The following is a 14,279-nucleotide window of genomic DNA, read 5'->3' as shown; positions in this document are numbered from 1 at the left end:
CACTACTGAAGTTTAGATAAGGTGTGTGTTTCAATGGTGAAAGTACAGAACTGTTTACACTGCGCCAAAACTCAACAGCACACATGCCTCCTCCTTAAGTGCATGTTCTTGTTTATCATGCAAAGCTGAGCTTAGTGGGCTTATGTAGGGTGAAAAACAGCCTCAGGTGGCCATGTATGTAGCTGCCGAACAAATCCGGCCCGCTCTGGGGTCGGACAGTACAAGAACAGCCTTTCCTGTCTGGCTGGCTGGCAACTGCGGGAGAGGAGGCCGCTTGTGTCAATATGTGTATGTGCGTGTGCACTTTAAGGGATGCCTGTGTGTCAAGGCCTCTTTTGTGCCCTATTTATACTGTCACTGCACTCAGATGCAGAGCCACAAGGCACTATGAAGAGCCCTCCAGCTGTGTGTATGCATGTGTGCTCCCTGTGTCAGCTGTGTGTGTGTGTGCACATGTGCTCCCTGTGTCAGTTGTGTGTGTGCGCATGTCTTCTCCCTGTGTCAGCTGTGTGTGCGCATGTGTGCTCCCTGTGTCAGCTGTGTGTGTGCGCATGTGTGCTCCCTGTGTCAGCTGTGTGTGTGTGCACATGTGCTCCCTGTGTCAGTTGTGTGTGTGCGCATGTGTTCTCCCTGTGTCAGCTGTGTGTGCGCATGTGTGCTCCCTGTGTCAGCTGTGTGTGTGCACATGTGTGCTCCCTGTGTCAGCTGTGTGTGTGCACGTGTGCTCCGTGTCAGCTGTGTGTGTGCGCATGTGTGCTCCCTGTGTCAGTTGTGTGTGTGCGCATGTGTGCTCCCTGTGTCAGTTGTGTGTGTGCGCATGTGTTCTCCCTGTGTCAGCTGTGTGTGTGCGCATGTGTGCTCCCTGTGTCAACTGTGTGTGTGCACATGTACTCCCTGTGTCAGTTGTGTGTGCACAAGTGTGCTCCCTGTGTCAGCTCTGTGTGCACGTGTGCTCCCTGTGTCAGCTCTGTGTGCACGTGTGCTCCTTGTGTCAGCTCTGTGTTTGTGCATATGTGCTCCCTTTGTTAGCCGTGTGTGTGTGTGTGTGTGAGAATGTGTGCTCCCTGTGTCAGCTGTGTGTGTGTGTGTATGTGAGAATGTGTGCTCCCTGTGTCAGCTGTGTGTGTGTGTGTGAGTGAATGTGTGCTCTCTGTGTCAGCTGTGTGTGTGTGTGAGAGAATGTGTGCTCCCTGTGTCAGCCGTGTGCGTGTGAATGTGTGCTCCCTGTGTCAGCTATGTGTGTTTGTGCGCACCCTGTGTCAGCTGTGTGTGTGTGAGTGAATGTGTGCTCCCTGTGTCAGCTGTGTAATTTACTATATATTAAATTTAAAGCATATTACTGAGTGACCCCACTGAAAAAAATATGAAAGGCTTTTAATTGCAAGAGTACGAAATGATTCTGGTTAATCATGCGGTTTTATGTGTTAACAAAATATTATAAGGATTTATAAATCTACTATAACTGAAACCAACAGCTAGTGTAGTGTTGCTGCAACAGGTGTGACATACCTTCTCTCACTCTTCCATCTTTCAGATCCTGGCTGGAGAGTAAGAGAGGCAGAAAGGAACAAATGGAAAAAAGCGTTCTCAATGAAAAGCTAAAAAGAAAAGAGCACACAAATGATAGTCAGATGGTGCAGCTCTCACGGTAACACTATCAAAGCTGATGACAGAGCTGCAAGTCCCTCATTGCCCTGACCATATGCTGTACTGGGCGTACCGACGGTCAGGTACCAGTAATTACTCTGCCTGTCAACAGCTGGGTTTGCAGGGCTGGACAGAGGCATATGTACGTTATCTAGAGTGACACAGAAGACAAATGAATGTGGTTGGGGAGGGGAGGGGGTGTTTGTGTGAACCAGTTCTGGGTATTCCTTGAGTGCTTGTGGATTTGGGGATCGCGGTCTTTATAACTATATAATTATTGTATGTGAAACACAGCAAAAAAAATTGCAGGCAGATGCACTGACTGAGTTGTCATTAATGTGGCGGTGACGGGCGATACCTCGTACCTCACATCTTCTGTAAGTTATTGTGGCTCAGGCTTCCCCTGTCCCTGACAGGCTCCACTTTCCCTATTAAAAGGAGAAAAGTGCTTGGTTTTCCTGTCACTTCTTTTTTTCCCCCCCCTCATAACCTTGTAAATATCCAGTGGCAGAAACCCCAGCAGCGTGCTGATGGAAACTGTGATGGTACATATGGTCTTCATGTGTGTGGGTGAAGTGGGGGAAGCCATCGCCTGCTGTAACCAGAGAGGCTGGAAAAAGGAACCCTGGGCTTTTCCCGTCCGCTGTCCCTCGCACCATATGATTAACGTACCTTTGGCTTCTAGAGCTATTTTGTGATAGAATTCCAACAGACTCCCGTGGTGGCATATCTTGTGGACTGCCGAAATTCAGGCATCCTTCTCCATCTCTATAACTTGCCTCGCTTAACCCTTTGCGTCGCTGATAGCCTAGCTTGTTTCTGCGCTCCGGTTTCCTCCTGTTTGGCATCTCGGGTGTGGCTGGTGCAGCATGACGACTGCAGTCAAAAGGCTGTTCCCCAAACACCAGCCTTGTGAAACCACCTATCAGTGTTTTGTTTTTCCTAATTACTTAATTTCTTTTCTGAGGCTTCATGCTAGTGACTGTACTCATGTCATGTACATACTAATTCCATGAGCATGGGACCAGCCGCCTTAACCGAAACAAAATCTTCTCCCAGAACATCTTACAGAGGTGGTCCATTGAACTACCATTCAAATTTGAGACTTTGTGAGAAAAAACCTTCAGTTTAGTAACTGGGAAAATATAAAGAGTTCTGTCAGCTGTCAAGTGGCTTTGAATGCTTCTACATCGAAACTGTGACATTCCAACATTTGCTCACATTGTTTTAGTTCTTCATTTTGTAAGGAAGACTCTTGCACCTTGCAAAATTCTAATAACCCTAATAATTCTAATAACAAATAAAAGAAACTGCTATTAAAACTTCCTATAGTGTGTATCCTTGAGCTATGTCAACAGCACAACATTTAACACAACATACACTTTGCAAGCAGATAGCTCATTTCCTTGGCTGCCCTCATTTAGAAGAAAAAAAAACGTAAACATAAAAGCAGATGTTTCAGAATCAGAATCACCTTCACTCGCCTGCACAGATTGGATTTTTTTTCTTGGCACACAGACCAATCTAGTCATCTCAAACACTAACAACAAACAACCCTGAATGAAAACAAATCGATGTAGGACATACAGCTCTGAAAAAGAAAACCAAGCCTTCAAAAATCAGCCACCTTTGATGTAAAATACGAAACATTTGAAAGGACAGAAACCCAAGGACTGCATGAGACAGGTTCTTCGGTTTCATTACGAGTTTCTCCCTCTACGCTGTACAGATATATTTCTACTGATATAATTCTTTTTTTATGGACAGCAGACTGAGTTGAGACGGACTCTCTAGAACTGTTAACATCTAGTGCTTCTTGGATTAAAGATGATGTCTGACAGTCCATCTGTCTTTATTCCCTCATTTATCAGCACACCTTTGCCATGTGGAGATTGGGCCAACACGTTGGAACAGCCCCAACACATGAACCTTCACCCGGAGCACAAAGACGTGTCCAAAACAGATCTATTGAGAAGCTGGACGTCACAGTGCTGCCTGAGTGGTGTGTGTTCGTGCTGAGAAGATCTACCTAGCCAGAGCCAGGCTGTCACCGCAGGCTTGGACCAGGGACACCCCAAACTCGCACTGAAGAGCTAAAGCCAATTTCAGGAGACTCAATGTCACCTTCCGTCAGTCCACTGTCATCCCTCGTTACCTGTGTGTATTTACACTCCAGACAACATTCGATGACCATCATGCACATATGTTATGTGCCCACACGAAAGAAAATAATTCAAAAGGAACCTGCTGCTTTGTGAAGGCGCATGCTTCTTATAACGAGTATACTGAGATCTAAGTGACTCCCTCCTGTTCTTCAGATCCTTCCATACAATTGCATACAGTAACATCAATAATCTCAAATGTTCCACCTGTTTTCTGGATCGTTAGCACAACAAAATTACTTCCATTGGCCTGACGCCATCTGATGGCCGATCGCCCAGTCAGTGCGTCACAACCGTTACAGCCACTTTTTGGAGTCATTCTGTCCTCTTCCCCCAGTTCATTGAAGCCAAAACTGTGTTCTCATTTCTCTTTATTGGCCTGTTTTGGGGAGCAGGAACAATAGGGTTATCTTTCATGCTCTGAAAGAATGCATCTTTTATCGGCTGTTGTTTCTGTGTCTCTGCGGTCATGTTACCTCTTTCGCTTTTATTTTTTTTCCATGAGGGGAACCAGAAAGTGGACTAAGAGGAGGTGGATGTGAGAGCGTGGCTATGCGTGCCAGAGAAGCGGAAATTGAGAGCGGGAGCGATAGACAGATAAAGGACGGGAATGGAGGACTAGATCCTGGAGGGCCGCAGGCTGGGCTCTGTGCACAGGCAGGGGCTCAGCAGCGTGGAGAAAAGTGAGTAGTCAGTACACAGAGGGCCTCCAGCAGTGCGTAAGCTTTTACCCTCAGCCCACAAACCCCCATCTCCACCAGGAGGCTTGAAATGAGCCATATATACCTCGCACCTGCAGAGAGGGGCACCCCCTGCCCAAGGCAAGGCCCACAACATTCGTTTCTCACTGCAGAGTACAGGATGGAAAAACTTTTTTTTTTTCTTTCTTTCTGTATATTGAAAACACACACACACACACACACACACACACACACACACACACACACAACCTATACACTAGTCTAGAAGCTTCTATAGAGTCCATACATCAAAGACTGTCGCTAGCATTTTGTAAATCCTAAAGTTTTACTACTGCTGTGCAAGATGATTTTCTGCTATGGCAATCATTATCTTAGTACTATAAAGATCTATTTTGTTAATGCTAAAGGCATGTAATTTGTGTGGAGTCATTTTATAGATTTAGATTATCTAAATAGATATAAAAACAAGAAATAAAAACAAATAAATAAATTTTAGAAATGCTATGGACAAATGCAAACTTTACATGCAACACCGATGACCTCTCCATAGTCTGAGGTGTGTAGTCCTGCATTGCCAGATATGGTGATGAACGGGTAATAAGTCTTTTAGACAAAATTACAGGGCTTTAAATGTTGAAAAATGGCTCTGCAGGGAACAGACCACCCTCGATAAACCACAGTTTCCATTCAAGTTTCAACACATGAATGTGAATTCGTGTTCATGCTGTAATCAGCTAAACTGGTCACAGCACCTAAACTGCGTTGCTGTTGTTGCTTTTTCCTCCTCCTCCTCCTCCTCCTCCTCCTCTAGTGCAGTCCATATTTGCAGTCATTTCACATATACACTGGTGTAGAGTATAATGAAAATCTTCTCAGTAATCTCTAGTTGCAAAATAATCACAAAACCTGCAACACCGACCTCTTCCTTCTTTCTCTTTCAACCAAAGTGCACTCCTTCACACTCTCGTTTGAGTGGGTGTACGGCTAATATCGCAGCCTGTAACGGTGCGGCTGGATTCACGTGCACAGCAGTGGTGATCAGGATGCTCAAAGCATTGCTCTGACCTTTCCAGCATCACGGTCAGTTTGCTCTCCTCCATATATCAGACCCCTGTCCTATGCAAATGAATCCCAGCACGATACCTCAGGAATAGGGCATAAATCCACTCTGTACGCCAGTGCCTTTATCAGATGTGCCTTAAAACATATTAGGATCATCACAGCTCGACTTCAAAGGACTGCAGTATGTCAATGATATGACGCATGCCTCTTGCTCTCACATCAAACGCTAGCGGCTGTGATGAATTTATGTGGCCATAAAAAAAGGATCTTGGGCCGAACACAAACTGTTTGACATCTGGGCTCAATCTTCAGCATTGCGTGTAATCAGTGGCATGGACCCTTTGTTCTCTGGGAGGGCACAGGGGCTGCCAGTCAGGGGTCTCAGGTAGAAGGGCGCACCACGGCCCTGCTGGATCCCATCAGCCACTAGACTGCAGCTAAACAAGGCCCCCGTTCTTTAGCTACTGTAGCTCTCAGCAGCCTTTTAAATGAAGGCGCATGCTCTTTTCATTACACACATTTTTAGGCCTAACGTTACCCTAAGAAAACTACAAATATTTTTCAGTTGTTTAGTAAGCATTTCAGTTTTAGTTGGAATGATGATAATTTGTGATTCCTTTCGTTTACTTTTTAAAATTCTTTGATGTCTCTTTTTTCTTTATTCGTTTTTCTTTTCTTTTATTATATTATATTAACGCTGATCAGGAGCGCCACGTTTGAACTTTCTGGTGCAGTCCAACCATTTTATTCCAGCTCTCCATCCTTCACTGTCTCCGTAGTATTAACGCTGTCCTCTGCCTGCTATATTATGGGTTCACCAAGATCACGGCACAATGGCAGATTATCTTTCTGCTAAAACATATCTTTCTGCATGGCTATATCTACCCAGAAAGTAGCGTCTTCCCAGGTTGAAAAACCCCCATCTGTACTGGAATAATACTCTATAAAAACGACTGCCACATACAAGGCTGTGTTCTGCTTCCTGGAAGGATCCTCAATCATTTGTCCTCAGGAGTTTGCTCATTATATTCTTCTCCATTGCCAATCCAGGTGCATGCTTTGGCTTTAGGAGCAGTGGTCCACGCTGCTGGGTAGTCAGACTTTGGGATTGCTTCTACCTTTCAAATGCCGGTGTCGGCGCTTCAGGGGGTAGGAACAGACACATAAATATGCAGAAAGCATAAAGAAACCTTTTAGTTATTCAGAGTAAAGACATGACGAATGACGTTTACTCAGTAATGTTAGCTATTGTTCAGAAATCTAACCTAGGTTTTACAGCCATTGTCTGAATGTACTGCTGTTTAAATGATCAAAAGGGAAAAATAAACATTTATAAATTGTTTTTTGAAGATATGTACAGAACAGTGGACACCGTTTTGTGGCCAACATTGTACACATTCATTGGAGAAGACCAATGACCCAAGAGAGGTTTGAAGGAAAGTTGATCAAACTGGATTCTTATTACAGATCTGGTGAAAGCCCTTGGACAGGCAGGGAAATGTCTTCAGGATTATACACCCACTTACGGTGACTTACTACCACTGGGTAAGGCTGTTTAATACAGTGAAATCTAATGTCATGTCAATTTGTAATGCGTACAAAATGCTTGAATAAACTATTTTATGAGTTGCATTCAGTCTGAATGGACTGATCAAAAACATGTTTTTCTTTTCCTGAATTGTATGGATTATTCTTTGTTTTGTATTCAGTGTGACTGATTTTCTGGATAGGCTGTTGAGCTTTGTTGTGTCATGTGACTTGGTGATGTCATCATCAACCTGAGGCTGCCATGATGAAGGGCATATGGAGTCTTCAGCAGTTAACCTCGAGCATTCACAACACAACTGCTCCTGGTCTGAGGTTGAATGGCAAGCAGACACACAGTAGTCTGTACGGGAGAGGAACCAGAGGAGCACCCAATAAGCCTGATAAGTGCAGCTCAGATTACCAAACACATTTTAAAGTGAGAGAAAGCCTGTGTCTGTATCTATAAACCTCAAGGCATGCTTTTCTGATTTTTGTGATGGCCCAGGGTCTGTGCCTGGGTTTATGTATTTGTTTTTTCAGTCTTATTTGAAGTCACAGGGCCTGTGCTATGAATATTAATTATGCTGTGTTTTGTTTTCCAGCTCAAGTGACATTTTAGGAACACAGGTCCCATCATGTCAGCCAATCAGAGAAAATGCCAAATCCTGCATGTAAAGATCGTATTTCTAGGATCATTGTTATTTACATATATCATTAATTCTAACAGTTTATACACAGAGTTATAGAGATCAGTTACTAGATACTAATGGCTTGCATTTATTTAACAAATTATTAGTTTAATCTTTCTCTATTATTGTAAGAGGTTCTTGGTTGACAAATGTACAAATGATGGGATCTTAAGGATATATCACCATTATTAAAACAGGTCGATTTCAGGGCAACATGTTTGAACATCCGTACTTTTCTGTATAAATTATGCACACTATTTCTTTTAAGCATGTGGCTAGAATGACAACTATTAATCTGATCTGTTGTGAGATGTGTAATATAAACTCCTCTCTTTTGAAAGTTTTCTTCAGTAAATAGTCAGTAAATAGTCCATGACTTCAAACAATTTAAATACTCTACTTGCAGACAGTTCTGGAAGTGGAAATAAATCAATTGTAAAGTCACTTAAAAGGTTGATAAGGAAAGTAACTGAAAGGTTTTGGTTTTATGTGTGTTTATTGTAAAACTATGAAATGGAATACTGCAAGTTTTTTGAAGAAATTTTAAATAATGGAACAGTTAGAAACTGGAACTTAGGAGACATTCAGTTGTCTCTGAATGCAGTGCTTGGTGGATGCTTGGCCAGCAAATATCTCAGCATACTTGCATACTTCCATAGAGTTGGGCATGGAGCTTACGGAGGAGCATACTGGCGGTTAGCATGGCGGGGATTCAGCATATGCTGAAGGTTGATCGTGTTTCACAGGGATCCAGGATTGAGGATCCTGCAGTATCTGGACTTACACATTTCCAATCTCTCTGCTTGTCTCACAGTCAGAGTCCTCAAACATCCCTGACCTGTTATCAGAAGAAAAGGATCGCCAGCTCTCGTGCACCCCCTGTACCCTCTCATTCTTCTTATCTGGGAAGAAAAGGGCCACAGTTGTAAAGGGAGCCCTCTTCCCAGGCTCCCTCTGTGCAAGTCGTGCTGTGGTGAGCTACAGTGCCACAAGACAGTGTTTATTTTCCATACACAGTGGAGCAGGTCAGGGAGTAAGCACAACCTAGCCGTCTGGCGATTAGAGGAGAGACAGAGGAAGAAAGGGATGTGGAGAGAGGCTGTCATGGAAAGATGGGGGGCCATTTCCGTGTCACTCAGCTCGGTTCTTAGTGAACAAGCTCCTTTTCTCAATTTGCAGCACCATATGTGATTTCTAGCATTTATGCATTCAGGCTTTATCAAAAAGCGCTCAGGACAATATAAGGTCATTGTATCACTTCTGTGAATTTTGATGGCTATAGTGGATGCTTATGCACATAAATGTGCGACCTAAAAGCTTAATCACAATCATGTCTGGGCTTGATGTCTGCTGATATAATTTTGTCTGCAACACTGAAACAAACTTCAAAAGTAGTGGTGTAAGCCAAATAGCTTCCGTTTGAATGTGTGGAAAGATTGTTTGATTTAAATCACTGCTCAAAAGTGGGGGGCAACAGTAATTACCACAAAACAAGCCATTGCTAAGGCACATCATCATGTGGATTCTTTTAGATTATAACTGTTTCCAGGCAACAAGATGTTTCCAGATACCAAGGGCATCGCTGTTGGCATACATGACTTAAAACATGGTTAGATACCATATGTTTATAAATGCATGCCTTTATATCAAAGCGTTCTGTATGCCTGAAATAAAATTAAGCTCACCTTCAGACTGAGTATGACTGATAGTGACTGACACAGTAGCAAAGGGAGTATCAATTTATAACTAGATTCACTACTGTTTTCAGTGCATCAAATCAGAGTTTTGAAATATCAACAATACTCCTTGTCAAACATGCATTGTGTTTACCATGGACTAAATAGGTCTCTGTCTTACATCTTGATCAATAAACAGTCTCAAGCCATTCTGTTTGTCCCTGTACCCTTAATTTGAGGAAATGCAAGGTGCTACAACCTGCGTATCCAACTTGGCCGCCAGCGATGTAAAAATCCAGTGGACAGAAGCGACAGCCTAATGAAGTAGATATATATTTGTAAAAAGCAGAACTATTAAAGCAGCATGTGGATGTACACATGTTCTGTGGTTTCGTGAGATTCTAACTGACATGCAGTAGGATGCATCTGCAGATGTTCTTTATTAGGAAGGTTTCAGGAGTGACTGCCACTGTGAACTGAATGGCCAAAAAAAAAAAAAAAAAAACACAGACAAGGTAATCAGAGGCACATCCATAATAATTAAACAGACACAGGCAGGCAAAGTTAACACATGGAAGTGTTAAAACCACAAAGTACCACGGAAACAACTAAGGCTACATCATGTTAGTGCAAACTGACAAGGCTGGAGTAAACCAGGAAGAATGTGTGTTAATAGGCCTAAGAAGAACAGATTTGATGTGGGGGCAGTGCAGGAAAGGATCGACCAAGATCAGAGAAGAAGAAGAACTGCCATGGAGACTCCTGGGGTTGAGACTTTGCAACATAAGGAATAAATGCATTTTTACACCAAACAGGTGTGACACTTTGAGGAAACTGATAGGTGGTGGAGTGCTGATGAACTTAAGATAGCTGTGGGAAGACTGAAGCACAGGTCACTGCCAAATGTTCTGTGGATTAATTAGGGTTTAGAGTAAGCAGTTTGTTTAACAAGCATTAATTAAATGATTTGTGCTTGTTACAATCTCATCTACTCTCTATACAGACAGACACAAACTAATTAAGTTTGAACCTGCCCCCTTGGAAAAGCATTCATTATGTCCTGTCAATTATTTTAAAGTAAATGAGAAACAAGTTAATGTACGGCAGCTAAAAAAAAAAAATAAATAAATAAAATAAAAAAGACCATCAGGAACATTGCAGGGTAAAAACATCTGCTAACAATTGACTTTTTTCTCTGTATTTTAAGGTTTTCACTCCTTCATGACTTTTTCCATTTTAACCTCTGGTTCCTTTAATTCTACAGTCCAAACTTTTCCATAGTTTTTTTAAACATACGTTAACTCAGTCACTAGATAGCATGATACATCTCTGCTTAGTGACCTTATTACTGCTGTTCACTTTGTAACAAACACTAGCAGTTCACTACTGTCACCACCTCCTCCTTAATAACAATGGCACTTATTGCATAGTCTCTGGACATATCTTCAGTGTGGTGAGATTATCCATGGTATAAGCATGCATGGACTATTATGTAAATGCATTCATGAAAGTAAATAGCAAGGCTGAGGTACCAGGGAGCTGCAGAACCATGTGTGGCCCAACACTGGTGACATAACACTCTCATGGCTCACCTGCAGTATGCAAAGAATTTCTCTTTCTAAAAGCTTTAACATAACCCCGCGTTGTCAGGAAAAATACCCTGCGCCTAAACAGTGCTTGGCCTGACATAAGGTGGGTGGAAAAAATGCATTATGGGGGTTAATTATGCAGTTATTATTCATATCCAGGATTGTAATCGGGAGTTAAACATTCATTTTTGAATATAGGTATGCTTATCCTGCATATACTGCCTGTGCGTTTGCTTTTATGATTTTGTTAAAAAGGCTTTAAAAATAATAACACATTTCCAGTTGAGCTCTGACTAAAGAGTCATACAATGGGATGTATTTGGGATAACAAATATGCTAATTCATAATTTTCATAAACACAACACTCTTGTACCAAATACATGGGATATTTACATTTAGTGAACTTACTAGTGTTTGCTGAATCCAGTGTGGCTTAGTTGTTCAAACTAACTAGGGTAAAAATATGATGAAATTTAGGATAAGATTATGAATATGTTCTTGCATGAAGCCCAATAACCATCAGAGCGAGAATACATTAAGAAGCTTTTGTAAGTATGTAAGACTTACAGTATCATCATAATCCCTTGTGAATGTCCTTGTGGATAGTATGGAAAGGACAATGAAGTCCAGAGAGAAATGAACTAGAGAAGTGTTGCTTTTCAGAAGTTGACCTAGCCTCATTGCTTTCAGTGAATTAAGAATTTTGACTATGCATGCAATTTGATTCACCTTTTGCCCATCAGATATCATGAGGAAATGCAATACCCTGCCCCCAACACTGCGCAGAAAAACAGAAACCTGTGACATTTAGAGTGCTGATAAACAGGGCAGCTCTTTCCTTTTACTAAACATGTGGTTTTCAGTATCAAGCACATTCACATTTACAACCATACACTGTTACCCAACTACTGACAATTAGTCATTTCATAAAGCACAGTTTTAGTTGCTTACGATGTAGTAACATTGCTTTCTGTGAGTATACTTAACAAGTAGACAGAAATGAAGCAGAAGATGACCAGTGGCTCTCATCAGCGCTGTTGTCAACATACAGGAATTATGAAGCCTGCTCAAGCACCCAGGTTCACAGATAGTTTTCTTCAGAAAGGCTATATTCAACTTATGTATTAGCTATTTTACTAAATGAAGTCTTTTTAAACTTCCTGTATGTTCAGATAAGGTCAGATGTGCCAGATTGGCGCAGAGGCACCATGGCCCAGTTTTTTAAACTTATTGTAGCCAGAGGAAATGATCTGCAAAAGCACTTCCTTATTCCCCCTACACTCATACACGAATACATTCATACACACATCTCCTTTGCCTTTTCCAGAACACCTTTCACACTGGATAATTGCTCAGTTTACCTGAACATTTCTAGTTAAAACCCAATAGCAATAGATCAAAGTCCTATGACGAGAAAGAAACAGGGAGTGTTGCAGGCCCCGAAGGTCTCTGTTTGCTAATGGTGCAACGGAAAACAGGAGATGTTTGCAGAAGTGCAGGCCTAATAGTTTGACCTGGCACATACCAAAAGGGCACATTTAAATTACAGTTGAAGTGTAAAGATGTTAACTGAAGCAGAAACACTCACGGGGAGGGAAAGTGATCCTTAGCTTTGAGGCAGGACTTGGACCGTCACAAACTGGCTGTATAATCTGCCACATTTGCTCATTTTGTTACATTGTTTTAATTCAGTGAGTGGTCTTATGAGTTCATGTCCATCATGCTTACCTATTTGTACATACATTTGTACTAGTTATAGGCTTAAAAATTCTGTTAAAACCCAAATTTATTACACTTTTCATAACCCCCCATTTGTTTTGACCCAATGTACATGTGTGCATATATCTATTAGATCCCCATTTAAGATTAAACGCACACGAGCCTTCATATGCCATCCTCTTGCACTTCTCTGACTGGTTGGCAGCAGATGTGGAAAACCTTATCATGAGGTGTGTCAAGGCCTGGCAGCGAACAACAAGGCCAGAGAAAAATGTACCAGTGAACAGAAGTGTCCCACCTGCACATGTTTAGCTGCCAGTGCTTGGGCAGACTTTCCCAACACAAGTCCTGTTTAATCTCCAGTGTCAAACAAACCACGAGGGATGTGACCTGAAGTCGCTGTGTCTGACTCAAACCAGCTTACGTCCTTATGCCAGTCTCAATGCTAGTCTTTGACAAAGTGAATGACAGAATCCCTGCAGAGGATATGGATTTCTCTGTGTGTATATACACATTATGTGTGTGTGTACACGCATACGCATTGACTGTGTGTTGAAGATATAATACGTGTGTGTTTTAGATATTTTTCGTGGATTTGAGTGCCTTTTTCATTACAGTCCTTTGGAGTTTTAATTTAGGAGATAACAACCTTTTGATAAGATGGCTGAGCTTGCTAATGTGAAGTGGCTGTACTGGGACAGGGGTGGGGTGGCGGATAGACAATACCAAGAGGCCCCCTTCATGCCCCAGGCCTGGGCTATTATTAGCACAATGACGCAGGTGCTGGAACGCATCACAACATTGTGTGACCAGGACAACCTCTGTTGCCAGGGGAACAGGGATTAATACCACAAAAAATAAATAAATAAATAAAACAAAAAACAAAAAAACCCAGAAAGGCTGTGACGCGCCACACAAACCAATAGATTATAAGTATTTTATAATACATTTTATTATATGAATTTTGCCCTTAACTCACTCAACCAAAATAACTAAAAATAATTTTTGCTTTTAATATAAATATGTAAAAATACACATTTTCTTCCATGTTCCACAAACATCAACATTTTTATGTTTTTCCTCTAAGTGTAAGATTATTTGTCTTATAGAAAGAGTAAAAAAGAGACTCGTACATGTGCAAAGCTGCTTTGTCACAACAATTGTTGTAAATTCCCTTCCTTTTTTCTTTCTGTAACCTTTTTTCTTTCTGTAAATGTGGTCTTACCTGTTTTGGAGCTCTTTTCATTCTGGTCTGTCTTGGAGTTCTGCTTCCCCCTGTAGACTATATTCAACCAACGTACTCTCCAATGTTTCTTTCACTAGTTCAGGGTCTCGATTGTGCAGGATCAAGCTTCATTCTGCTGGGGCTTTAGCATTTCCCAATATTTCTCTAGAAACTTCACTCTGTTCTTCTTTTAATAATTTCAATGCTTGTTTTGCTCATTTGTTTACTTTATCTTCAAACTTTAATTTGCCTGTTAATTTACACACACATCTACTGCAAGTT

General features: G+C 41.8%; 1 protein-coding gene and 1 long non-coding RNA gene across 2 annotated transcripts in view; one reads left to right on the top strand and one right to left on the bottom strand.

The window, feature by feature from the left end:
* zdhhc18b (zinc finger DHHC-type palmitoyltransferase 18b) overlaps positions 1 to 4,341 on the top strand; it is a 20,829-nt gene extending 16,488 nt beyond the window's left edge. The window contains exon 10 of the mRNA XM_035525477.1: positions 4,324 to 4,341. Coding sequence (XP_035381370.1) covers positions 4,324 to 4,335 — 12 coding nt within the window. The 3' untranslated portion in view covers positions 4,336 to 4,341. The remainder of the gene's footprint in view (positions 1 to 4,323) is intronic.
* Positions 1 to 14,279, bottom strand: part of LOC118241230 — a 15,016-nt gene extending 737 nt beyond the window's left edge. The window contains exons 1-3 of the long non-coding RNA XR_004775907.1: positions 13,998 to 14,279; positions 2,013 to 2,075; positions 1,510 to 1,598 (exon numbers count right to left, since the gene is read on the bottom strand). This is a non-coding gene — a long non-coding RNA (uncharacterized LOC118241230). The remainder of the gene's footprint in view (positions 1 to 1,509; positions 1,599 to 2,012; positions 2,076 to 13,997) is intronic.

Source organism: Electrophorus electricus, chromosome 4, assembly GCF_013358815.1.
Source record: "Electrophorus electricus isolate fEleEle1 chromosome 4, fEleEle1.pri, whole genome shotgun sequence".
Taxonomy (NCBI): domain Eukaryota; kingdom Metazoa; phylum Chordata; class Actinopteri; order Gymnotiformes; family Gymnotidae; genus Electrophorus; species Electrophorus electricus.
Note: the sequence above shows the minus strand (reverse complement) of the source record. Positions and strands in the feature narration are given on the sequence as shown.